Below are 23084 nucleotides of genomic sequence, written 5' to 3'. Positions count from 1 at the left end.
TGCCTTCGGGACCCCTGAGGACCGAAAGCCTAAGACCTCGAAAGCTGCACGCTGGGCCTCGGTGGGTGACACAGGCGCGACGTCAGGCGCTGGGGGCTGGGTCTGAGCCATGCCACGCCCATGCGTGAAGGGGCGCGGCTGCGCAGCGCCGGCGGGTTGTCCCAGCGCCACCACCCCCCCCCCCCCCTCCTTCCAGTCTGTGCGGTCCGGCGGGGACCTTGGGAGCCGAGGAGGAGCCCGCTGCAGCGGCTGCGGGAGGAGGCCCCTGGTGAGGAGGGCTCGGCCTCGGGACGCGAGAGAGGGGGGGCGGGAGAGGGGAGCAGTGAAGCTGCCTAGAGGAGGAGCGGGGCGGCGGCTGGGTGATGGGGACCAGCGCGGAGAGAATGGACGAGCACGGGGTCCCAGCGCAGGTGCACCGAGGCCGCCGAGCTCTGTGCCGGCCGACCTGCCACGCGGACCCGACACGCTGCCCCTTTCGCGCATTGAGCGGCCAGACGCGCCATCCCCCACCCGGCTTCAGAGCATCTGGGCGGGGCCTCCCTAGGCCCCTTCCCCTGGGAGTGAAGGGCAGGCTGGGGAAGGGGCGGCGGTGGGGTGGGGTGGGGTGGGGCGGGGGCCAGACCGCAGCAGAGACGATCTGGGGCTCCATTCCGGGCCCCATCCTTTTTCAAGCCCCCGCACCTCCACGGAGATCCAGAGCGCAGCCGCATTCTCTGACCCTCCCCGCCCCATTCCCGGGGGGCTCCCTTCGGCTCCACCTGCAAATACTGCAGTGGAAACTAACGGTCAGTCGGTGGACATTTGCATCTCATTTAAATATTGTCCGAAGCGGCCGGCGCCTTTCATGCCTGCTGCAGCTGTCAGTCACCTCGGTGTCCTTCCCGCGGCCCGCGCCCTCTGTGGCTGGGTTTCACCGTCCCTGTCTTCCAGGTCTGCGTCTGCGGTTGCCAGGTAGGCGGGTGTGAGAGGCCCGATCCTCCTGATTGTCGAGAGGCCATCCCGTCGCCGGCGGCACAATGCTGTCCCCTCAGAGGGCTTTACTTTGCAACCTCAACCACATCCACCTCCAGCATGTCTCTCTGGGCCTGCACCTGTCCCGCCGTCCTGAGCTACGGGAGGGGCCCTTGAGCACGTCCCCTCCCCCAGGGGACACCGGGGGCAAGGAGAGCCGGGGCCCCTGCAGCGGGGCCCTGGTGGATGCCAATTCCAACAGCCCAGCCGTGCCCTGCCGCTGCTGCCAGGAGCACGGGCCAGGCTTGGAAAACCGGCAGGACCCGGCCCAGGAGGAAGAGGGGGCTGCCTCCCCCTCGGACCCGGGCTGCTCCTCCTCGCTCAGCTCCTGCTCAGATCTTAGCCCTGACGAGACCCCCGTCTCCGTGTACTCGCGGGGCCTCCCTGGCGACGAGCATGTCCGCCCTCGGCCCAGCATCACCCCCCTGGAGCAGGGCTCCCCACTGGCTTCCGCAGGCCCTGGCGCCTGCTCCCCGGACAGCTTCTGCTGCTCGCCCGATTCCTGCTCCGGAGCGTCCTCCCCTCCGGGCCCTGGCCTGGACTCCAACTGCAACGCCCTGACCGCCTGCCTGGAGCCCCCCTCCCCGGGGCTGGAGGAAGACGACGAGGGTGGGGAGCAGGACCTCCCTGCCTCCGAGCTCCCAGAGGCGGATGATGATGATGGGAAAACCGACGCTGGGAAGACGGAACCCAGCTGGAAAATCAACCCTATCTGGAAAATTGACACGGAGAAAGCGGAAGCCGGCTGGAGAATCGCGGAGAACAATAACTCTAGCTGCAAAATCAGTGGGCATAGTAACTCCAGCTGGAAAACGGAACCCGGACAACTCGACTCCGGGCGCAAAACCGCCTCGGGGGTAGCCGACCCCGGCTGGAAAGCAGACGCGGGGAGAGCCGAGGCGGGGTGCAGGCGTGACGTCAGCGAGGAGCCGGCGGCTCGCCGGACCGTCACGTCTTTCCACGAGCTGGCCCAGAAGCGCAAGCGGGGCCCGGGGCTGCCCCTCGCGCCGCAGGTCAAGAAGGACCGCAGCGACTGGCTCATAGTCTTCTCGCCCGACAGCGAGCTGCCCCCCAGCGGCTCCCTGGGCGGCTCCCCGGCGCCGCCGCGGGAGGTCACCACCTTCAAGGAGCTGCGGTCCCGGAGCCGCGCCCCGCCCCCGCCGCTGCCGCCCCGCGACCCCCCGGCTGGCTGGGCCCTAGTGCCGTCCCGGCCCCCGCCCCCGCCCGTCCCGCCGCGGAGGAGGAAGAACCGGCCCGGGCTGCAGCCCATCGCCGAGCGGCCGCCCGAGGAGGGCAGGCCGGGCAGCCCCGCGGCTGGAGAGCAGGCCCCGGCCGCCCGGGAGCCCGAGGAGCCGGGCGCGCAGGCCGGCCGTGCGGGTAAGCGGCCGCGGGGAAGCGCGGGGCGGAGGCGGGGCGGGTGGGGGTGGGGGCCGGGCTGCGGCCCCGCCCCCGCCTCCGGCCCGCCCCCTCCGTGGGTGCCGCCCGCCGCCCCCCTCCCGCAGACCGCCTCCCCCCCCCCCCCGGCCGCCGGCGGCGAGCGCTCCGGGAGGGGACCCTGGGGGGCGCCGCCGGGCCGCGGCACTAACTCTCTGCTCCCTCTTTCTCCGCCCGCCCCGCCTGGCTGCCGCCCCGCCCCCGCCGCCCCGCCCCGCCCCCCGCTGCAGCCGGTGCCCCCCCGCCGCCGCCGCCGCCGCCCGCCCCCCGGGCCGCGGCCGACGCGCGCCCCCTGCTGGAAGGCGCGGGCGCGGTGGGAACCCCGCCTCGGGCCGGCCCGCCCCGCGCGGGACTGCGGCTGCTGCCCGTGCGCCTGTCCCCGGTGGGCGCGCACTCGCCCCCGGCCCGGGGGGCCCTACCCTGCCTGGCCAGCCCCGAGCTGGCACTGCTGCTGTCCCCGCTCTTTCCCAGAAGCAGCACCTTCCCCGCCGCGGCCCCCCCGCCCCGCCAGGTGCCCGCCCCCCCGCTGCCACCGCCGCCGCGCCCGCCGAAGGCCCCCGGCCGGACCAGGAGCCCGCCGCCTCCGCCCAGGCTACGTAAGACGGACCCGGGCCCGCCCGCCCCCCGCGCCCGCCCGCCCGCCTGCCCGCCTGCCGCGGGGCTGGGCCCTGGGCCTCGAGGTCCGGGCGTGGGGGGCGCGGGCCGAGGGCGTCCCAGCTAGCGCCGGGCGACGGGCCTCGGGTCACGCCCCCCGCGCACCGGGGCGTGGGGGGGGGGTGTGCTGGCCGCGCCTCGCTCGGGGGGTGGGAGAGAGGCTGGCTCGGGACCCGGTGGGCCCCGCCCGCGCCTCCCAGCCTCCCGATCCCCGGCCGCCCCTCCCGCTGCGTCTCCTCCCACTCCCGGAGGTCGGTCTGTCTGTCCGTCCATTGGCCCAGGCCCCCCACGTGCTCCCCGGGCTGCCCTCCCTACACGCGTCCGGCCGGCGGGGAGCGCGCAGTCCCGCCCGGGGCCTTCGGGGCGGAGGTGGGCGCGGGTGCGGGCGGCGCGCGCGGGGCGGGGCGGGGGGGGGGGGCGCTGCGCCTGGCCCTGCCCCCGGCCCTGCCCCCTTGCGGCCTGCGGGCGACCTGTGCGCCGGCCCGGCGTCCTCGGGTCACCCTCGGGTCACGCCGCCGCGTTCTTCCTTCACCCCAGCCCGGAGCTCCTGGTCGTTCGCCGGCGCCCCCGGGGCCCAGCGACGGTGGATGGCAGAAACCCAGGGTGGGGCCGGCCAGCTGCAGGAGCAGAAGAAAGGTAGGACGCTCGGACTCTTGACCCCGGCTGCCGAGTCGGCTGCGGCTGGTGTGGACGCCCGGCCCCCGGGGTCACGGTGCGCGAACCGAGGGTCTGCGGGGCCCTCGGGTGAGCGCGGGCACCGACCTCCCTGCCCGGCCCTCTTAGGGCTCCTGATAGCCGTCAGCGTCTCGGTGGATAAGATCATCTCGCATTTTGGGGCCGCCCGGAACTTGGTTCAGAAGGTGAAGGTGTCTGTGGGGGAGGCAGCGGGGGCGAGAGGGGACCCCCGGGGCCCGCACGCGCGGTTTGCAGGGAGGCCGACGTGCCGCGTTGTGCCCGCCCCCAGGCGCAGCTGGGGGACAGCCGGCTGAGCCCAGACGTGGGGCACCTGGTGCTGACCACCCTCTGCCCGGCCCTCCACGCCCTGGTGGCCGACGGGCTGAAGCCTTTCCGGAAGGACCTCATCACCGGGCAGCGCCGGAGCAGCCCCTGGAGCGTGGTGGAGGCGTCGGTGAAGCCAGGTGGGGCGGGCCCGGGCGGGGCGGGGCGGGGGCGCGCGCAGGCCTGGGCCCGGCTGATAACGCGGCGTCCGCAGGCTCCGGCACCCGCTCGCTGGGGACCCTGTACAGCCAGGTCAGCCGTCTGGCCCCGCTGAGCAGCAGCCGCAGCCGCTTCCACGCCTTCATCCTGGGCCTCCTCAAGTGAGTGGCCCTGTTTTCTGGCGCTCCTCCCAGCCCCGGGGACCTCGCGGGTGCACTGGTGGGACGCAGCGGTGCTCTGGTTCCCAGAGAGGGCTGTCGCCTCTGCGAAGCTCATCTCTCATCCCGGACTCCGTTTTTCCTGCCACCCCCAGCACGAAGCAGTTGGAGCTGTGGTTTTCCAGCCTCCAGGAAGACGCAGGTCAGGCCCTGAGCCGCGGGGAGGGGGGGCGGGCACCTCTCCTGTCGGTCCCACTGACGTCAGAGTGACTTTGGCCCCAGGCGCGACTTTGATTACCCTGCCGCTTCAGGCTTTCAGTGCTTCCCGTCGCCCATAACAGGAGAGACCCAAGTCCTCACCGACACCTCCAGAAGCTTGGTTAGCAGGCCTCTGCCTTCTTCCCCGGCCTCCAGGTCTGGGGCTCTCCCCGGGCCCCGGGGCAGTCTTCTTCCCCATCCTTCCTGCCCCACGGCCCTCTTTGGGTCGTCTTTACCCCAGGAGGCCTGCTCATCTTCATCCCTCGCGGCGTCCTCCTTCCCTGAGGCTCCGGGTTGCTCCCTCGGCCTTCAAGGCCCCCTTTCCCTCGTGCGAGTTATGTGCCACCCTTGTTCCGCGGGCCCGGGTTCCGCCGGGGCAGGGGCGCGTGGGCTCTGTGCCCCCAGCGTGGACGGAGGCCGGACCGGGGCCCGACGGCAGCCTGCACGTCCCCAGGCCTGCTGTCCCTCCTGTATCTGCCCACCGGCTTCTTCTCCTTGGCCCGCGGCGGCTGCCCCGCGCTGACCACCGAGCTGCTCCTGCTGCTGCAGCCGCTGTCCGTGCTCACTTTCCACCTGGACCTGCTCTTCGAACACCACCACCACCTGCCCCTGGGCCCGCCTCCCACCGCCCCCGCCCCGGGCTCGCCTCCGGCCCTGCAGCACACCGTGCGGGCTGTGCTGCACTGGGGGGGGCGGCTGGCCCAGAGCCTTCGGGGGGCTTCCGGGGAGACGCCTCCAGGCCCTTCAGCTCCCGCGAGCCCCCCCGCACCCGGCGGCTGGTGGGAGCAGCTGACCCAGGCCTCCCGGGTCTACGCGTCCGGGAGCGGCGAGGGCTTCCCTCTCCCCCGGTGGAGGTCCTGGCGTCCCTCCGGCACCGCCGAAGGCGCCCAGGACGGGCCCCTGCCCGCGGAGGAAGCGGCACCAGGCAGAGGCGTGTGGCTGGGGAGACTGTTTGGGGCGCCGGGGGGCGTCACAGAAGCCGACGGTGGAGCCTTGAAGTCCAGGTAATGGGGTAGCCGGGCCCCTCCAGGACTCTGGCCCCTTCTCAGAGCCCCCAGCCATCCCAGTTGGAAACTATAGAGACCGTTTGTGCCAGAGGTTGGCTGGCTTGTCTCCCTAGGGCCCGAGCGGCAGGTGGTTCCCGTTAGGCCCGCCCTGCAAGCCCCGCAGGTGCCCTCTGTGCTCTTGCCCTGGGGTTTGGCCACGGTGGCCTCGGCCTGTCCAGTGAGCCTCGGGGCCTCCCTGAGCCCGCTGGTCCCAGAGGCCCCTTCCGGGGCATCGGTGACCTTGGTGGGCGCCCCCCCCCCGCTGATCACCGATCACCGTGCGGGTGCCTGTGTCCTGCAGCTGCCTCCGTGCTCCCAGCAGTGACCCGTCCCTGACCTGTTTTGAGTCAGGCGCCCCCCCCCCCCCACGTCTTCCCTCCTCCCAAACCCCGGGTTCTTGGGTTCTTTTTCTGGATGCCCGGTGACCCCTGTGACCCTGTGTCCTTCGTCCAGGAGACCGTCCAGCTGGCTGCCGCCGACAGTGAGCGTGTTGGCTCTGGTGAGGCGGGCGCCACCTCCCGAGACTCTGTCTTCCCCCGAGGAGCCTGAGGCCGCAGCCCCGAGCGCCCCGCAGACCCACAGGTCAGGAGGGCGGCTTCTGCTTGGGGAGAGTGGGGGTCACGGCGGTCGTGGCGCAGAGGCCTGGGGCCACGAGGTCAGCTGGTGACCAGTGTGACCCTGCTGCCTCTCAGCCCGTTTCTCTCTCGTCCGTTGGCGATGGTCTTAGGAAGACTAAGCCTAAGTGTGTGAGGCCTGTGGTGCCCGGCGGGTGCCTGGGACAGGTCACTTGCTGCTGTCCTCTGAGGGGTCATGCTTCCCTGAGGGTTTTTCAGGTTCAGACCTGCTTCTACTCCGGAGTCTGGCCTCAGCCTGGTTGTCTCAGTGCACCTAATTAGGTTTCTTTTCTTTTCTTTTTTTTTTTTTTTTTTTTTTAAATTTTTTTTTTTAACATTTTTTATTTATTTTTGGGACAGAGAGAGACAGAGCATGAACGGGGGAGGGGCAGAGAGAGAGGGAGACACAGAATCGGAAACAGGCTCCGGGCTCCGAGCCATCAGCCCAGAGCCTGACGCGGGGCTCGAACTCACGGACCGCGAGATCGTGACCTGGCTGAAGTCGGACGCTTAACCGACTGCGCCACCCAGGCGCCCCTTCTTTTCTTTTTTTAAGCTTATTTATTTTGAGGGAGAGCGAGCGCGAGTGCAGGGGAGGGACAGAGAGAGAGAGAATCCCAAGCAGGCTCCGCACCGTCAGCACAGAGCCCCATATGGGGCTTGAACCCATGAATCGTGAGATCGTGACTTAAGTGGAAATCCAGAGTCAGCCGCTTTACCGACTGCGCCACTAGGCGCCCCTGAATTCAGTTTCTTGGCTTTTCCTTCGCTCAACGATTCTTTTCAAGTCCTTCTTACGAGCCGGGCGTTATGCTCTGGGAGGGAACGCGAAGGCACGGGCACTGGAGTCCGTGCCCTCACGGAGCTTGTGGCCCAGGGAGGACCCCGGTGCAGGAACGCGCAGTCCCGTGTGGTGGATGCTCTGGGAGGGGAGGACTGAGTCCCTCGGGGCCAGGTCTGGGGGCGCAGCTGTGTAGGGGGTACCAGGGTGATGGCAGCAGCGAGATGCCTGAGGCCTCAGTGGGTGGGAGGAACCCGGACTCCATCCTTGAGGCCCTGGGAGGCAGCCTGGGGGGACGGGGGCAGGGAGAGGTGAGCAGACCCTGCCCTGGGGCCCAGGAGTGAGGACTGCAGTGGCGTCCAAGAGGAGGGCAGATGGAGTGAAGGAGATACAGGCGCCAAACAAGTTTTTCGGGGGGTGGGGACGATTGGATGTGGGGTCAGGACGCTGCACATTCTGGCAGGAGACCCCCCCCCCCCCCCCCAGGGTGGGGGAGAGCAAGGGGGTGTGTTTGCAACCGAGGGGGCCTAGGAGGAGGAACTGGTCCTGAGGGGGGGACTGGTGGGGAGGCCGGGCAGTCGGTCCCCACGCCTCTCCCGGAGCCTCACCTGGCCTGTCCCTCCGGTCCGCAGGGCAGTGCGCGCGCTCTGTGACCACACGGCCGCGGGACCCGGTCAGCTGAGCTTCCGGCGCGGGGAGGTGCTGCGAGTCCTGGGCACCGTGGACGAGGACTGGCTCCGCTGTGGGCGCGATGGCGCCGAGGGGCTGGTGCCCGTGGGGTACACGTCTCTGGTCCTCTAGGCCGAGGGCCTTTCCGGCTGCGTCGCCCCCCCGGGAACGGTGACCTGTGCAGGCGCCGCAGAAGCATTGGCCTGTCTGCAATATGACCTGTCGCCCCCCCCCCCGACCCCCCCGCGTCCGTGTCTGCCGATGTGAGATCCGCTCTCCATCCTCCCTGAAACCTGCTCGTCTTCTAAGTACGAAAGGAATTTCCCTCCACCTCCCTCCTCTTCCCACCTGCGTAAGGAACCGTTTCCCTTCCCAGCCGCACCTCTGCCTTCGTCGTCTGCGAGCGGACCGTCCCCACACTGGAAGGGCCTGGTCTCTTTCCTGCGCATGGACACCCCGCAGCGCCCACGTTGCTTGTATTTATTCTGTGCTCCCGACCCCCCTGCTGGGTGGGCCCGTGGTGCCGGTCCGCCCGCCCCTCCTTTGTCCCAATAAAGTGTGGGCGCTGAACTTGTGTGTGTGTCACTGGCTCCAGGGCAGAGGCTGCGGGTCGGGGAGAGGCCCCCTCCTGCCGGCCCTGGGTCCTCACTGCTCCCCGCGCTGTGGAGAAGCGGCCGATTGGTGCAGAACCTCACAGGTGCTCCTCGGTGGAGGCCTGACTGCGTGTCTTAGGAGCCCGAAGGGACCAAGGCGGGTGGGGAGGCCTGGGCTTCCCGACTGTGCTCCCACGACCCCGACCGAGGTGCTGGGCAGGATTAGCGGGTTGCAGGGAGGGACGCCCTTCCAGGTAATGCGCCCACTCTGCGGTGACAGAGGTTCAGACAGCACAATAAGGGGTTGTCTGTTACTCCGTGGGGAGCGTCACCAGGAAGTTAGAGGACAGGACACCTAGGGGAAACAGAACCAGGAGAGCAAAAGATGCTGACGTTTTCCTTTACCTTGGGGCAGGAAGGTCAAGGGGATGACAGGCTGGCGCAGGGAGAGGGTGGCGTGGAGCCTGACACCTTACACTTTTGCTGTTTCCTGACTTCCTGCTCCCCGTTCCTGGCCGGCTTGTGTCACTAATCTTGCTCTGATTTCGTTTTGTGTCTGGCTGCCCTCCCAGTGTCGCTACCCTCCCAATTTCAGGCCTGAGTTTGCATTTCAGGTGTGCTCTAGCGTGGCGTTCACTCACACCGGATTCTGAGAGCCGCTGGGACCCGCCAGCTGCAGACTTAGGGCAGCGCTCCTTCACGGAGGCTCTCCAACTGCTTTCTCCTCCTCTGGCGTTTGAACTTAAGCAGTACTTGTGGAAGACTACTGTGACTTTGGCTTTGTGACCAGTATTTCCCACGGGGAGGTCTGCTCAGTGACCCACCGTTCCTGGGTATGCCACGGAGCTGTCATGTTCCAGGACCCCACCTGCCCTGTCCTTCTGACTCCTGTCCCCATGTGCTAGGTGTTACAGTGCGTAACTCTAACAACTGGGAAGTGTCCTCAAACGATATTGCTGAGATATGGTGATATCTGTGGTCACAGCCTAATGGGTCTCAGGCTTGTGTAGGCAGTAAGAGTAACAGACCTCCTTGAAGGACATCATGAAACAGACCAAATGTTGATACGGAATTAGCTTTGCACTATTCCATTTAAAAAAAAAAATTTTTTTTTAACGTTTATTTATTTTTGAGACAGAGCGACAGAGCATGAACGGGGGAGGGGCAGAGAGAGAGGGAGACACAGAACCGGAAGCAGGCTCCAGGCTCTGAGCCGTCAGCCCAGAGCCCGACGCGGGGCTCGAAGTCACGGTCCGTGAGATCGTGACCTGAGCTGAAGTCAGACGCTCAACCGACTGAGCCACGCAGGCGCCCCCTGCACTATTCCATATTACCTAGAACAGCTGTAGTAGGTACCAAAGGCTAAAAAGTAATGAAGGGTACAAAGTTTAAGAAAAACTGCCAACGTGCTGCCTTTGCATCGTGATGAGACTGCATCCTGTTGCCTGACAACAGGACAGCCTCTCGTCCTCCTGGGAGCTGACAGACGCCGAGCTCTTCGCGATCATCTCTTTTTTTAAAAAGTAATGAATTGAAAGTCATAATTCCAACACAGGTAACATACTTTGCTATATTAGTTTTAGATGTACAATATAGTGATTCAGTAATTCTGTGCATTACTCAGGGCTCATCATGTTAAGTGGACTCTGAATCCCTGTCACCCATTTACCCATCCCCCACCCACCTCCCTTCTGGTGGCCACCAGTGTGTTCTCTCTAAGAGTCTGTTTTCAGGTTTGTCTTTTTTTTCTTTTCCTTTGTTTTTTAAATTCCACATATGAGTGAAACCATATGGTATTTACCTTTCTCTGGCTTATTTCGATTAGCATAATACCCTCTAGACCCATCCATGTTGTTGTAGATGACAAGACTTCATTCTTTTTTGTGGCTGAGTAATGTTCCAATGTATGTGTATACGACTTCTTCTTTATCCATTCATCTCTCAAGGGACACTTGGGCTGCTTCCATAATATGGCTACTGTAAATAATGCTGCAATAAACATAGGGGTGGGGGGCCCTGGCCCGCTGGGTCAGTGGAGCATGTGACTCTTGATCTCGGAGCTCTGGGTTTGAGCCCCACGTTGGATATAGAGATTACCTAAAAAAATCTTAAGCCCCCCCAAACCATAGGGGTGCATGTATCGTTTCGAATAAGTGTGTTTGTATTCTTTGGGTAAATACCCAGTACAGGAATTACTGGGTCATATGGTAATTCTATTTTTTTTTTTTTTTTTAATGTCTATTCATTTATATTTGGGAGAGTGAGCGGGGGAGGGGCAGAGGGGGACCCAGACTCTGAAGCAGGCTCTGTGACGTTAACACAGTGTAGAGCCCGACTTGGGGCTCAGACTCACAAACCATGAGATTATGGCCTGAGCTGAAGTCAGATACTTAACCAACTGAGCCATCCAGGTGCCCACCATCTTCCACAGTGGCTGCACCAGTTTGCATTACCACCAACAGTACACGAGGGTTCCTTTTTCTCCATGGCGGTTTCTTGTGTTTTTTATTTTAACCACTCTGACAGGTGTGAGGTGATACCTCATTGGGGTTTTGATTTGCATTTCCCTGATGAGTGATGTTGAGCGTCTTTTCATGTGTCTGTTGGGCATCTGGATGTCTTCTTCGGAGAAATGTCTATTCATGTCTTACGCCTATTTTTGATTTTTTTTTATGTTGAGTTGTAGAAGTTCATTATATATTTTGCATACTAACCCTTTATTGGATATATCATTTGCAAGTATCTTCTCCCATTCAGGAGAATGTCTTAGTTTTATTTTTTTAATCATTTATTTTTAATGTTTATTTTTGAGAGAGAAAGAAAGAAAGTGCGTGCGCAAGTCAGGGAGGGGCAGAGAGGGGGACAGAAGATCCAAAGCAGGCTCCACACTGTCAGCGCAAAGCTAGACATGGTGCTCGAACCTATAAACTGTGAGATCATGACCGGGGGCGGGGGAGGCTGAAGTGCGACGCTCAACCGACTGAGCCACCCAGGCGCCCCTAAAGATTTTAAGTAATCTCTACACCCTATGTGGGACTCAGAACCCCCGAGATCAAGAGTCACATGCTCTCCCAACTGGGCCAGCCAGGAGCCCCAGTTTTGTTGTTTCCTTTGATATGCAGAAGGTTTTTTATTTTGATGTAGTCTTAATAGTTTACTTTTGCTTTTGTCTCCCTTGCCTCAGGAGACGTTCCTATGGCCAGTGTCAGAGAAATGACTGCCTGTACTCTCTTCTAGGATTTTTATGGTTTCAGGTGTCACATTTAGGTCCTTAATCCATTTTGAGTTTATTTTTGTATATGCTGTAAGAAAGTGGTCGTTTTCATTTTTTGCATGTGGCTATCCAGCTTTCCCAACGTCTTTGTTAAAGGGGCTCTAATTTTTTTTTAACTTTGAGAGAAAGAGAAAGAGAATGAGAGGGAGAGAGCATGAGCAAGGAAGAGGCAGAGAGAGAGAAAAATCCCAAGCATGATCTGCGCTGTCAGAACAGAACCTGATGCGGGGTTCAAACTCACAGATCATGACCTGAGTGGAAATCAAAGTTGGACGCTTAAACGACTGAGCCACCCAGGTGCCCCAAGGCTGTCTTCCCTCCCCCCCCCCCCCCCATTGTATATTCTTGCCTCCTTTGTCGAAGATTAAATTGATCATATGATGGTAGGTTTATTTCTGGGCTGTCTGTTCCGCTGATCTGTGTCTGCTTTGGGCACATTGTTTTCCTATAGCTTTGTAGCACACCTTGAAATCTAAAATTGGGGTACCTCCAGTTTTGCTTTTCTTTTTCAAGGTTACTTTGGCCATTCAGAGTCTTTTGTGGTTCCATGCAAATTTTGGGATTATTTTAGTTTTGTGCAAAATGCTGGTGGTATTTCGGTAGGGATTGCATTAAATCCATGGATTGCTTTGAGTAGTCCAGACATTTCAACAATATTTATTCTTCCTGTCCATGAGCGTGGAATCTTTCCATTTGTTCATGTCCTCTGCAATTCCTTTCATCAGTGTTCTGTAGTTTTCAGAGTACAGGTCTTTCACCTCCTTCTGTTTATTCCTAGGTTTTGTTTTTGTTTTTTTTGGGGGGGGGGGATTATTAATCTTTCTGCTGCCTTATTATTAGTGTGTAGAAATGCAATGTATTTCTGCACATTGATTTTGTATCCTGTAACCTTACCAAAATCATTTATCGGTTCTAGTGGTTTTTTGGTGGTCTCTCAGGTGTTCTATATAATAGTATAATGTCATCTGCAAATAGTGTGTGTTCCTGTTTTCTCATCAACTCGGATGCCTTGATTGCTTTTTCTTGTCTGATTGCTGTGGCTAGGACTTCCAGTACTATGTTGAATAAAAGTGGTAAAGAGTGCACATCCTTATCCTGTCCCTGATCTTTAGAGGAAAGGCTCTCACTTTTTCACCATCGAGTAGGATGTCTACTATGCGTTTTTCACATACAGCCTTTATTAGGTTGAGGTATGTTGCCTTTAAACCTACTTTGTTGAGGGTTTTTAATCATGAATGGATTAAATGGTACTTTGTCAAATGCTCTTTCTGTGTCTATGGAAATTATCACGTGGTTCTTATACGTTCTCTTGTGGACGTACTGTATCACGTTGATCGATTTGCAAATATTGAACTACCCTTGCATCCTGGGAATGCAGCCAAAGGTCTTGATGCTTCGGGACTTCGAGCCTCAGTGGTGACCTAGGTCTGGGATGACATTTTGTCAGGTGTTTCCGTCGTTGGCCGGAGTGGATTTATCCTCCTCATTAGTAGGGTCACACTCGGCTATTGGACACCTTTCTATTTGGAGATAAACATGAAGATTTTGGAATTCCGAGCCCAACACTAGGTACCAGGTGATCTCTGGCAAGCTGCTGAGACTCCGTTTTCATGTCTACGAAATGGGAGTAGGAACTACAGAGCTGTCACGAGGGTCATTGGTCTAACTAGCTGGATGGCCCTGGGCAAGTTACTATCACTAACCTGTTGCTTTAAGTCCCTCATGTGGGAGGTTGGGTTTTGGTACCGACCTGAAAGGGCCATTGTGAAGATTAATAAATGTGTACACGTCGACTGCTTCTGATGACACGGTCTAGCACGGTGGCCTGAAGTTACTGTCGCCAGCCTTGGAGGCGGTATCAAACGAGGCCATGTGTGTGCGCGTGCATGTGTGCAAGGACAGAAGGGGAAACGATCGTTCTGTTGATTGGTTGGGCTGGGCTCAGACCGAAAAGATCCCAGTGTTGAGGAAACGGCTTCACCTAGGAGTCGGCACCGGTGAGCGCGCTCCTAGGGGGCCCAGGATGCTGGTGCTGCGGTGTGAAAAAGACCTCTTTGGAAACAGGCAGGAGAAGATCCTGGAAGATAGATGAGGATAGGGAAGAGGGAAAGAATGGCACGCTCACCACTCTGTTGTTAGGAAAAGTTTTTTCCATTTAATACTAGACTTTCAAGGATTGAGATGCAAGCTTTTTCTGCAATTACATCCAATGTTAAAATTGGTAATACATAATTTACAAAGATTAACATCAAAACAATCATCTATTTAGATATGCTTTTGTAAAAAGGAAATATATTAGCAGCATTTATATTTTCCGCAATCACACGGCCTACAGACATGCAGACTAACTCTGGATCTATTCGCAGCGATGTAGTGCGTTGCCCCGCATTTCAAACACCAAAACCCGCCTGGCAGCTAGGGGGTTCTTTTTATTTCATTATTATAAAATAACCGAAAAATAAAAAAAGGCATTAATTTCTACACCAGTAAGAAAAAACAAGTTTTTGCACTTACCTAACATTTGATTGTCTAAAAAACATTTCAGTTTTTAGTCTTTCAACAAAAGAAAGATAAAATGACAGAGCGTAGTGTCTTTTGCTTCTGTTCTCACATTTTACAAAGTTTTTTTCTTTTTTCGTCTTTTTTAAAATTTTAGTGTTTAACACTATTCAAGGAAATATTGAATTTTAATCTCTTTCTTGTCATTTTCCTGCTTTTGACTAAAAGGAGACCCCCCCCCCACCCCAAAGTGCCCCTATTTCCCACCTCCCTCCCACCCAGCTCCCTGCAACGAAAACCAAAGGAAGCCACTAAACCGGGCCTTGGACATGCGACGTTCCCAGCTCTACACGTGAGTACCTCACACCCAGGTCTTGTCGTAACGTACAGTGCCTCTCTACAGTAAGAAAATACTCCAAACTAGTTTCTTAATTCTCTTTTTTCTTTAATAAAATATTTATTCTGCTTTTTCTCTGCTCAAGGGGATCTTTGGCTTCCCCTGTCTCTTTTGTTTTGTTTTTTTTTTTTTTTCTGTTTTTGTTTTTTTTTTTTCCTCAAGATTGACACAGAAAGGAGAAAAAGAAAAAAAGATTGAATGGAATGGAAGGTGTCCATGTTTCTACCTAAACAAGTCAGAGCGTCGTCATCGGGGGAGATGTGCAGCTAGGACAGCGTTGGTCCGGGACTGGAGAAAAGTAATGGGATGGGGTTACTACTGTATTGCTTCCTAGTCACGCGGCAGATATATATATATATATATATACATACATACATACATATATATATACACACACAACTTGGCACATTTAAAAACCATCTTTTCTCTTATAAGAACATCTAAAACGTATATGCATATGTATGTCTGAGAAGATAACAAAGCAAAGCTTTTTAAATTTCATTTTTAAAGAGACAGTATTGTCTGGGAAGTTCTGGCCAAGAGATTGGGAAGGAAGCAGACGCCCGTGCCCTCCCCCCTGTGCTGTCATCAGGAGGGTGGAGGACCCAGGCCGGCGGGTGGGCAAGCACGGTCTCTAAGAGGTGGACACTGAAAACTGTACAATGAGGAAAACAGGAGTAGTGTTTTCAATCGATAATGTACACTCACAACAAATACTCTGCTAGGCGAACACTGCTCAACAGTCTGTGTAGTGACTTTGGGGGGGCGGTTTAGGGTCCACGTGTACGGAGGTTTTACAACGAGGCTATTCTGAGACGAATGTCCGTTCGCGGCACAGCAGACGCCCGAGAGCCACAGCGCGTGAACGGCACAGGTGAGGCGCTGGCGGGGGGCCTGGCCTTCTCGTTAGAAAAAGATAGGTTGGGCAGGTTATGAAGTTAAAACAAAAATCATTACAATGAGTTCTGTGCCCTGCTGACCCCATGGGGGCCTTCCCTAGTCCGTGGTTACATTCTGGGGGGGGAGAGGGAGGGAAAAGGGCCGCAGATACAAGTGCTTTGACCTGTCAATTCACGTTTTACTTGGACCTGATTGGACGAGGAAACTTTCCCAGTCAAGGATCCATCTGGAAAGAGGCCCCAGCAGCTGTTTCTGTTGTAGGTCTCTAGGGTAGCTCCTGGAGCCCACAGAGAACGGACGCCCGGGGCGGGTAGGGACCCCCTCCCGCCGACGGGGAGTTACACCTGGGGACAGGAAGCAGCTTCGCAGCAGTGCCTGTGGGGTCAGAGGATGACACAGAGAGACCCAAGCTGGAGGGAGAGGCGAGTGCTATAAAAGTACCAAGACTCTGGCCACCCCCACGGCCGCTCCCAGTGTGCGCTGTCCTCCTCCCATCTCGAACCCTCAGGGCGAAGCAATGGAGAGGAAAACAAGTTAAACGGGAGTGTTTATACAGGCGCCTTCCTCTCCCCCTCCACTAGCTCCAAGGTTTATTAAGTACCTGATGCCAATGACACGGCCCCTTCCCACCCCTGTCTACACTCGGAACAAGAGGCAGGACTGTTAGCTCCACTGACGGCGGATGCCTGACCTCCTCCTCTGAGGCTCACTTCCGGAAGCTGCTCTCTGGGATGAACAAAGTGCGTCTTCGGAGCTTCCTGCCGGATCCTTCCTCCAGCAGGTAGGTCACGTCGATGGCTGAAAACAGAACCAAGGAGGCTCATCGAATCCCCGCCCCCCACGCCTCCCTCCACATCTGAGCTGGAGGGAGGGCACTGGAGCCCAGGGACTCCTTTTCCAGCCTGTGAACGCGTCGGGCCTTGCTTGGGAGGGAAGTTCTCCGGGGCACCGTCTCCACACCCGCAGATCCATTCCCGACATGCAACAGGATGCGGGCCCGCAAAAGAACCGCGAGGTTTTCACAGGATACTTTCCATTCCGGGCAAGTAATCGTAAGCTATTCTTTCCCATTCTTTCCGCACTCATTTCCCCTTTCTCTTAAACCCGAGACATGAGCCTGACTCTTCTTACCGTTTTTTCCGGGGATTTTGTCCAGGAGATTGAGCAAGATCTGGTTGAGTCGTTCCCGCTGGCTGTGCCGTCGCTCCTCCGGGGTACAGGCAGGCGCCGGCTCCGGGCTGCTCTCCTCCGCCTTCTTCTCGCCTTCGCACGCTTCTGCGGCGGCCCCCTCCCGCTCCGGCTCCTCCAGGCCGGGCATCTCCTCAGCGGCTTGCTCCTGGCTGGCCAGGACCTCTTCAATCAAGGGCAGAGCATCGTCCTCCTGGCCCAGGTCTTTCAGGGGCGGCTTTGGGCGCTCAGACTTCCAGGAGGACCTGTGAGGCAGAGGTGGGAATTTAGACTAAGGCTGAGGAGGGCACTGGGGAGGGAAGGGGAGCGGAGGGGAGGCGGGGGTGGGGCGGTGGGGAGGCACCTCAGGTGGCTTCAGACCCTGAGTCTAGCTCTTGGAGTCTTGGCGCTGGCTGTGACTTTATTATTATTTGCACAAATCACCACCTTTCTCTGAAATCTGTTTTCTAATTATAAAATACAATTTCCTTCTTTCAGGAAATCCAAGGAATCCACAAACTGTACCAGAGCTGGTAACACTGCTTAGCTGGTTCTGACTGCGTCGTGAGCATAGCGAGGTTTGGCCCAGCGCCGTGAGGCCCACAGTCTGACTCCAGTAAGACTTCATACGGAGCCATTTCCTTTCCTGTACCCACCCCCCCCATGTGCAGTCTAGGACGTCCCCCTCAGGGGAAGCCATGACGTCGGTACAGCGGGCGGCAGGCCCCCATTCAACAGAAAAGGAAACTGAAGGAAGGCCTCTGGTGCCCCTTCTCCCAGAACAAGCATCTCGTGCACAAAACCAGGACAAATCAGAGCCACATGCGCACAGTGCTCGGCAAAACCCTGCACTTGCAGAGGCTTGACAGCACGCCCTTGACTGAGGTCCCAGGAACCGAACACCTCGGGGAATGAGAAAAGCTCGCAGAAACCTTGAAAAGGGACTTTTCTGAATCTGTCTAGAGTTCTGTCCCAAATCTTCTCCTTCTCTATTCCTGTTCCTTGTGAGCCTCCCTCCCTGCCCTGACTCCAGCTCCGTAACGAGACCGTGGCTCCTGTCACCTAGGCCCTCCCCTGGGTCACCCTGTCAGAGGGTCCCTATCCTCAGGTATGGCTGAGCGGGTGGATGGCGGTCCCCTTGCCCAAGCCGTGGGCCGCCTCCTACAGGCCCCTCACGTTCCCATGGGACTCACCGCCCTCCGTTCCTCTTGTAGTTGTCTGGGACGTAATGCGGCTGCAAAGAAAGGGAAGTGGTAAGTCTACGGCAGAGGCTGGCGAAGCTGGACCAGGCGGCCCGGGGCCAACTCAGGACAAGGAGCGGGAGGGGGGCAGCTAAGGAAACAGGAAGAAAACACAGGGCTGAGGCCCTCACTGGGTGAGGGCTGGGCGGCTGGGTCGTAAGGTCTGAAGTTCAGTACTTCCATCGGTCTGTAGGCTACGGTGGTTTTGGGGTCTCGTGAGCCCGTGACGACAGTACGAGGGACGGACTCCCAGTCCTGTCTGCCCCATCCCGATGTTTAAGTAGTGAAAGTGGGGCTTCAAAGCTAACCAGTGAGCTGTTGCCCGAGCAAGCAAGACCAAAGAAGTCTAGATGAGAGGCGGGCAGAATATAAAATACTGTTCAGAGGTATCCAAAAACAAGAATAGGAAAAGCAGGGACATGAATGCTTGCTTTCTGGCTAGACGGTTTCTAACCATTCTAGGAGGATGGCCATGGTTTTGGACAAGCCCACAGAAAGCAGGGTCAAGGACGAGCAGCTTAGTCCTGGGTCTCATTTTAGTAGGTAGACGGGGGGACAACCAAAGCCTCTGTGGGAAGATGAATGGCACAAAATAACCGTATGGAGGAGTATGTTCACGACAGTGAAAGAAAAAACACAGGAGAAAGGCAGAAAATGAAAATGTTAATAACTCCATTACTTTCTGGGCAGTGGGATAATGTACAACTTTTTCTTAATGCTTCTGTAGTTTTCACATTTTATATAACGATGGTGTCTTACATTTTCAATGCAAAGATACAAGGAAAAACCACTGAATTGTTTTCACTGACGTTTTCTCTGGGTTTGCTAATTCTACTTCTTAAAATTATGGATGTGAAAAACACAACAAAAAACTACGATGGGGGCTCAAGGGCGAAGATTGTAAAGAGGTGAGAAAGAAAAAAGAGGGAAGCCCGACTGTAACACGGAAGACGACAACTCCTGAGAAACAGCCCATGGCAGGAAATGCAGAAGAAATGTAGAAATGTATTTATGCTGTCTAGAAATCCCAACTGCCCGGTTCCCGCAGTCCGGGACAGAGGAACAAGAGGAGGAAGCAGGCTCCCCACCCTACGGAGCGGCACGCGTGAGCTGCGCGGCCTGGACACGGACAGGTGGAAGGACGGAGACTCACCGAGAAATCTCTTTTGGGAGTGAGCTTCTTGGGGAAGTGGTCAAAGGCATAGGGCTTGGTGCAGACGGGATAGCGGTTCCGGTGGATCTTGTAAAACAGGTGTGCGGACTTGTCGAGCCGATAGTCACAGATGTACACGTCCTGCTCCTTCACCCCTTTGGGTCTCCCTAGGAGTTCAAATACTGCTAAAGAATGCTCCTGTGTCCCTCCCTTCTCCCCGAGCTGCCCAGAGATGACACCACACCACCGGGAGGGCAGCGGGACCGTGAAGAGGGGACGCTATGGCAATTCTGAGAGGCATCTGATGACTGCAGAAGGAAGGAGAGTCCCCAGATGGGTGCGCGTGTGGGTGTGTGACAGGGCGGGAAGGTACCAGACGGGCAGCTTATTCAGGTGCTGCAGGAATGTGGGAGCACAGCCACCGGCACGACGGAGAAGACAGAGCAGAGTGTGGGGACGTTAGCAGAGAAGAAGGGCAGGGATAAAGGTGTAAAGGAAGGGAGCACATCTGGAAACAAACATTTTATTTAGTAAATATTTATTTACGTCAGGTCCTCTCTATGCCCCATGTGGGGCTTAAACTCATGACCCCACCTGAGCCCGCTGGGTGCCCCTGGAAATAAACACTTCACAACCGGGGGACACAGTCCCCAGAACCATGGGCCCCAAGCAGCCGACGCTGCTATGATACCAAGAAGGTGAGGCAGCCGAGCGCCTGGAAGAGACAGGTGAGCACGGGGGAGCTCACACCGGGAGCCCAATTGGCCCAAGTGCTCGTAGAGTGTCATTTCGCTTCATCTTCGCAGAATGCTGTGACGGGCCAGCCCCGACTTCCGGGAGACTAAGTGACTGCCCGAGGACGCACAAGTAACAAGTGGTGGGGCTGGGATTTGAAAATGGACTGACTCCACAGCCTACATTGTTGGCCATGGAGCTCATAAAAGCGATGCACTTTTCTGGTTGGTTGGTTTAATGTCCAGAGTCGCTGATGGCCTTGGGGACTCTGGAGTGGGCGGGTGAAAGAACATACCTTCCGACAGTACTAATGGGATGCTGAGCACGCAATATTAAGGAAGAAATGTTAACTAAATAAGTAAAAGGTGGGGGGGGGGGGGGGGGGCGGGGCTAGGAATGAAGAGCCACTGAATACCAAGCACTAGGTAAAAGAAAGAAACGATGTAACGTTCAGCTCTCTCAAGCTTCACAGCTAGCCTGAGGACTCTTTTCATCACACGGAGACAAGAAGAATGGAGTGGCAGCTGCACATCGAGGAACAGGGGACAGAAGGTCATTTCTTCGGCAGCTTGGGTCACTCACCTTTGCAATACGTGTAAAGGTCCAGTACACAGCAGGTCCCCACCACGGCCTCCAAGGGAATGATCTCGTACAGCGGCACCCGAAACAGCTCGTTGTGATAGAAGCGGCGAGAGGGGGAGTGGTGGGTCTCGTGGGGGCGGAAATAGTGGTGACCAAAGGCGAACCGCTCCTCTCTAGGGCAGAGAGAGGGTCAGGGTCAGTCAACTGGCAAGACCCTGGCCAGTATTCAGCTCTTTGCTGGAAGGAGACAGTGAAGACCTCAACACCTACTTTTCATTCTTCCAAAGCTTCTCAATGCGGAAGATGTCAAGTTTGTCTCGATTAATGTGTGACAACAGTCGGTAGGACTGGCGGACCGGGTGGCCGTCAGGGGTGCGCCGGCTGTCCCGCATCAAATACACACAGTCGCCTGGAAGGCACAGGAGAGGTTAGTTAGACGAGGCCAGCATGAGCTCTGCCAGGCGTCCACTGGTCCCACCCAGGTCCACCCAGGAGAACGTAAAATCTAATCAACAGGTACAGAGAGCACGGCCGCAGGCTCGCGGTGAAGACCGTCCATGCTAGACCGTGAGGACACCACGAGGGAGCGTGCCCAGCTTTTGGATCCTGTTGTGTTTTTCCCAAGTCCTGAAACTAGCTTTGTGACAGCCTTGTCTCTCCAGATTCACTTTATTTTGCGGAGGGGAAATGTATAAAGCTGAAGGACTAAAGGAAATAAAACCTATACTGTTGACCCTTGAAACAACATGGTTTGAACGGCACAGGGCTGACTTAATGCAGATTTTTTTTTTTTTTTTTTTTTGGATAAATATGGTCCAGGACTGTAGATGTACTGTAAAAACCTTCCCTACGATTTTCTTAACATTGTTTTCCTCTAGCTTTATTGTAAGCATGAATGTAACATACAAAATATAGGTTAGTGGGCTATGTTATCAGTAAGGAAGGCTCTGGTCAACAAAAAGCGATTAGTAGAGTTCTTGGGGAGTCAAAAGTTACATGTGGATTTTTTAGGGGCGCCTGGGTGGCTCAGTCAATGAAGTGTCCGACTCTTGATTTTGGCTCAGGTCACAGTCTCATCGTTCACGGGTTTGAGCCCTGAGTCGGGCTCTGCGCTGGGTGTGGAGCCTGCTTGAGATTCTCTCCCCACCCCCCCTCCCCACTCTGCCCCTCCCCAGCTTGCGCTCTCTCTCAAAATAAATAAAGTAACTTAAAAAAAAGCAAACAAAAGGTCATACGTGGATTTTTGACTGCATGGGGCGGGGGGAGGCTGGTGCCCCTAAACCTGCTGTGTTCCAGGGTCAGCTGTATTCTGTGGCCACGCAAGGCTGTGTGGTGACAGTGCTGTGTGGACGGCAGACAGTCCTGCTGCGAGGAAAGGTGGGGCCAGCTCGCGTGTACGCACCTTGACGAAGCAACAGGTCATCTCGGAGCAAACAGATGAAGTAGACACAGCCGGGCTGGGCGTAGTGGGGCCGAGGGGTCATGGGTACCTCCTGGTAAGGACGAAAAGCCAACGGGTCAGGGCCGTGACTGCCACGTCCCGCCTACTGGTCTCCATTCTAACCCTACTGGACCGGGAAAGCGAAGGCCGTGCGTTCCCGACTGACCGCATGGAGCACAGCTTGTGCGGCTGCCCTGGGCCCCACGGGAGCGGGACAGCGCGTGAGGGGGACACTCGCAGTGTCACAGCGATGCAGGGAAGCTGCTGGCATTTAGAACCCACGTGCCGGGGAAGCCAGACATTCTGCAGTGCGTCCCTCGCAGCACGGAAATGCCGCTCTAAATGACGACACTGCCGCGAAGACGTTCTGCCCACAACACTTCCCTTTACAGAGGAGCCCTGCCCGAGACCGCATGCACACACAGAGCAGAACAAGACAAACACCCACCTGGTAACGCGGGAGAGTCACTCAACCCACCGCCTCCCCCGGAAAGTGGACTGAGACTACCCCTGTGGACTCGGACTCAATGCTCTTTTCACTTAAACACTACTTAACCTAAGTGGTATTTAGAGTACTGAGCTCGGACTTCACAAGTACTTTTTTCATGGAGAGCAGACAGTGTTTATAGAGCACCATTCCTTCCGCAGGTTTCTAAGTGTTTTATTTCCCCTTTGACCACACACTTGAGAAAGGAAAGGGCGGAACTGTTACCCTCAGGGTAAACTGTAAGAAACTGAGGCCCAGAGAGGTTGGGTAACTTATCAAAGGAAAGTCAGTGCATCAGGAGCAGGGCAGGTAGGAGGCCACGCGCAGACTCTCCCACTTGTCGATCAGACTGTCACCAGAGGGCAGCTTACTCTGTCCACAGGCCTCGGGTCACACTGCTCACAGAGGTAGTGCTCCACGTCTGAGTTCACCCCCATACAGTCACAGTGCTGCCACACCTGTGGGGACAAAGTGCGGTTGGGAGGGGGCCTTACGCTTACTGAGAAGGGCCGGGGGCAAAGAATAACGAAACGAAACAGTGGGACAGGGTGAAGTCAAACAGGAACTAAGGGATGTGAATGTGTGTGAACATACATGTACCGATCGCTTTAGGACACACACACACCCGGGCAAATAAAATGTGGAGCTGGACAGAGAACAGAGGGACGTAGGGTTATAGAAACAAGCTACTTACTGAGTAGCACACAGCCGTGACCCGGCTGCTGCGGAGGCCTTAGTCACACAATGTTTCTTTTTCTTTTTTTAAAGTTTTTATTTATTTTTGAGAGAGTGAGAAAGAGAGAGAGAGAAGGGCAGAGGGGAGAGAGAGAGA

The 23084-nt window shown here is 57.3% G+C and overlaps 2 protein-coding genes and 1 long non-coding RNA gene across 13 annotated transcripts in view; 1 reads left to right on the top strand and 2 right to left on the bottom strand.

Annotated features, from left to right (window-relative positions):
* The first annotated feature begins 136 nt into the window (after positions 1–136).
* On the top strand, positions 137–8353 carry RUSC1 (RUN and SH3 domain containing 1). 4 transcript variants are annotated; one of them, XM_058700020.1, is made up of 11 exons: positions 137–268; positions 931–2388; positions 2676–3125; positions 3637–3735; positions 3883–3959; positions 4064–4238; positions 4313–4418; positions 4571–4617; positions 5128–5677; positions 6173–6301; positions 7747–8353. In XM_058700020.1, the coding sequence occupies exons 2-11, from the start codon at positions 1017–1019 to the stop codon at positions 7913–7915; spliced, it is 3174 nt and encodes a 1057-aa protein (XP_058556003.1). In that variant the 5' UTR covers positions 137–268; positions 931–1016; the 3' UTR covers positions 7916–8353. The 4 variants fall into 4 exon arrangements, with proteins under 4 accessions (XP_058556003.1, XP_058556004.1, XP_058556005.1 ...); XM_058700021.1 differs by lacking the exon at positions 137–268 and having other exon boundaries at positions 907–2388; positions 2676–3041; XM_058700022.1 differs by lacking the exons at positions 137–268; positions 2676–3125 and having other exon boundaries at positions 908–2388.
* On the bottom strand, positions 6872–7810 carry LOC131495263 (uncharacterized). Its single transcript, XR_009253865.1, has 2 exons — positions 7723–7810; positions 6872–7401 (listed from the first exon to the last, which is right to left on the bottom strand). It is a non-coding gene; the product is annotated as an uncharacterized LOC131495263 (long non-coding RNA).
* Positions 8354–14655: 6302 nt separating the features above from the next.
* The window catches only part of ASH1L (ASH1 like histone lysine methyltransferase), a 193199-nt gene continuing 184770 nt past the window's right edge, over positions 14656–23084 (bottom strand). For 5 of the 8 annotated variants that reach the window (XM_058701884.1, XM_058701883.1, XM_058701887.1 and 2 more), the window contains 9 exons: positions 22624–22710; positions 21727–21817; positions 20595–20733; positions 20325–20497; positions 19008–19174; positions 17807–17847; positions 16578–16879; positions 16157–16244; positions 14656–15821 (listed from right to left, as the gene is read on the bottom strand). In XM_058701884.1, the coding sequence (XP_058557867.1) occupies positions 15785–15821; positions 16157–16244; positions 16578–16879; positions 17807–17847; positions 19008–19174; positions 20325–20497; positions 20595–20733; positions 21727–21817; positions 22624–22710 (1125 nt within the window). In that variant the 3' untranslated portion in view covers positions 14656–15784. Of the gene's footprint in view, positions 16245–16577; positions 16880–17806; positions 17848–19007; positions 19175–20324; positions 20498–20594; positions 20734–21726; positions 21818–22623; positions 22711–23084 lie in introns of all 8 variants that reach the window. The other 3 variants (XM_058701885.1, XM_058701888.1, XM_058701886.1) reach the window with 2 other exon arrangements.

This window comes from Neofelis nebulosa, chromosome 15 (genome assembly GCF_028018385.1).
Source record: "Neofelis nebulosa isolate mNeoNeb1 chromosome 15, mNeoNeb1.pri, whole genome shotgun sequence".
In the NCBI taxonomy this organism is placed as follows: Eukaryota; Metazoa; Chordata; class Mammalia; order Carnivora; family Felidae; genus Neofelis; species Neofelis nebulosa.
Note: the sequence above shows the minus strand (reverse complement) of the source record. Positions and strands in the feature narration are given on the sequence as shown.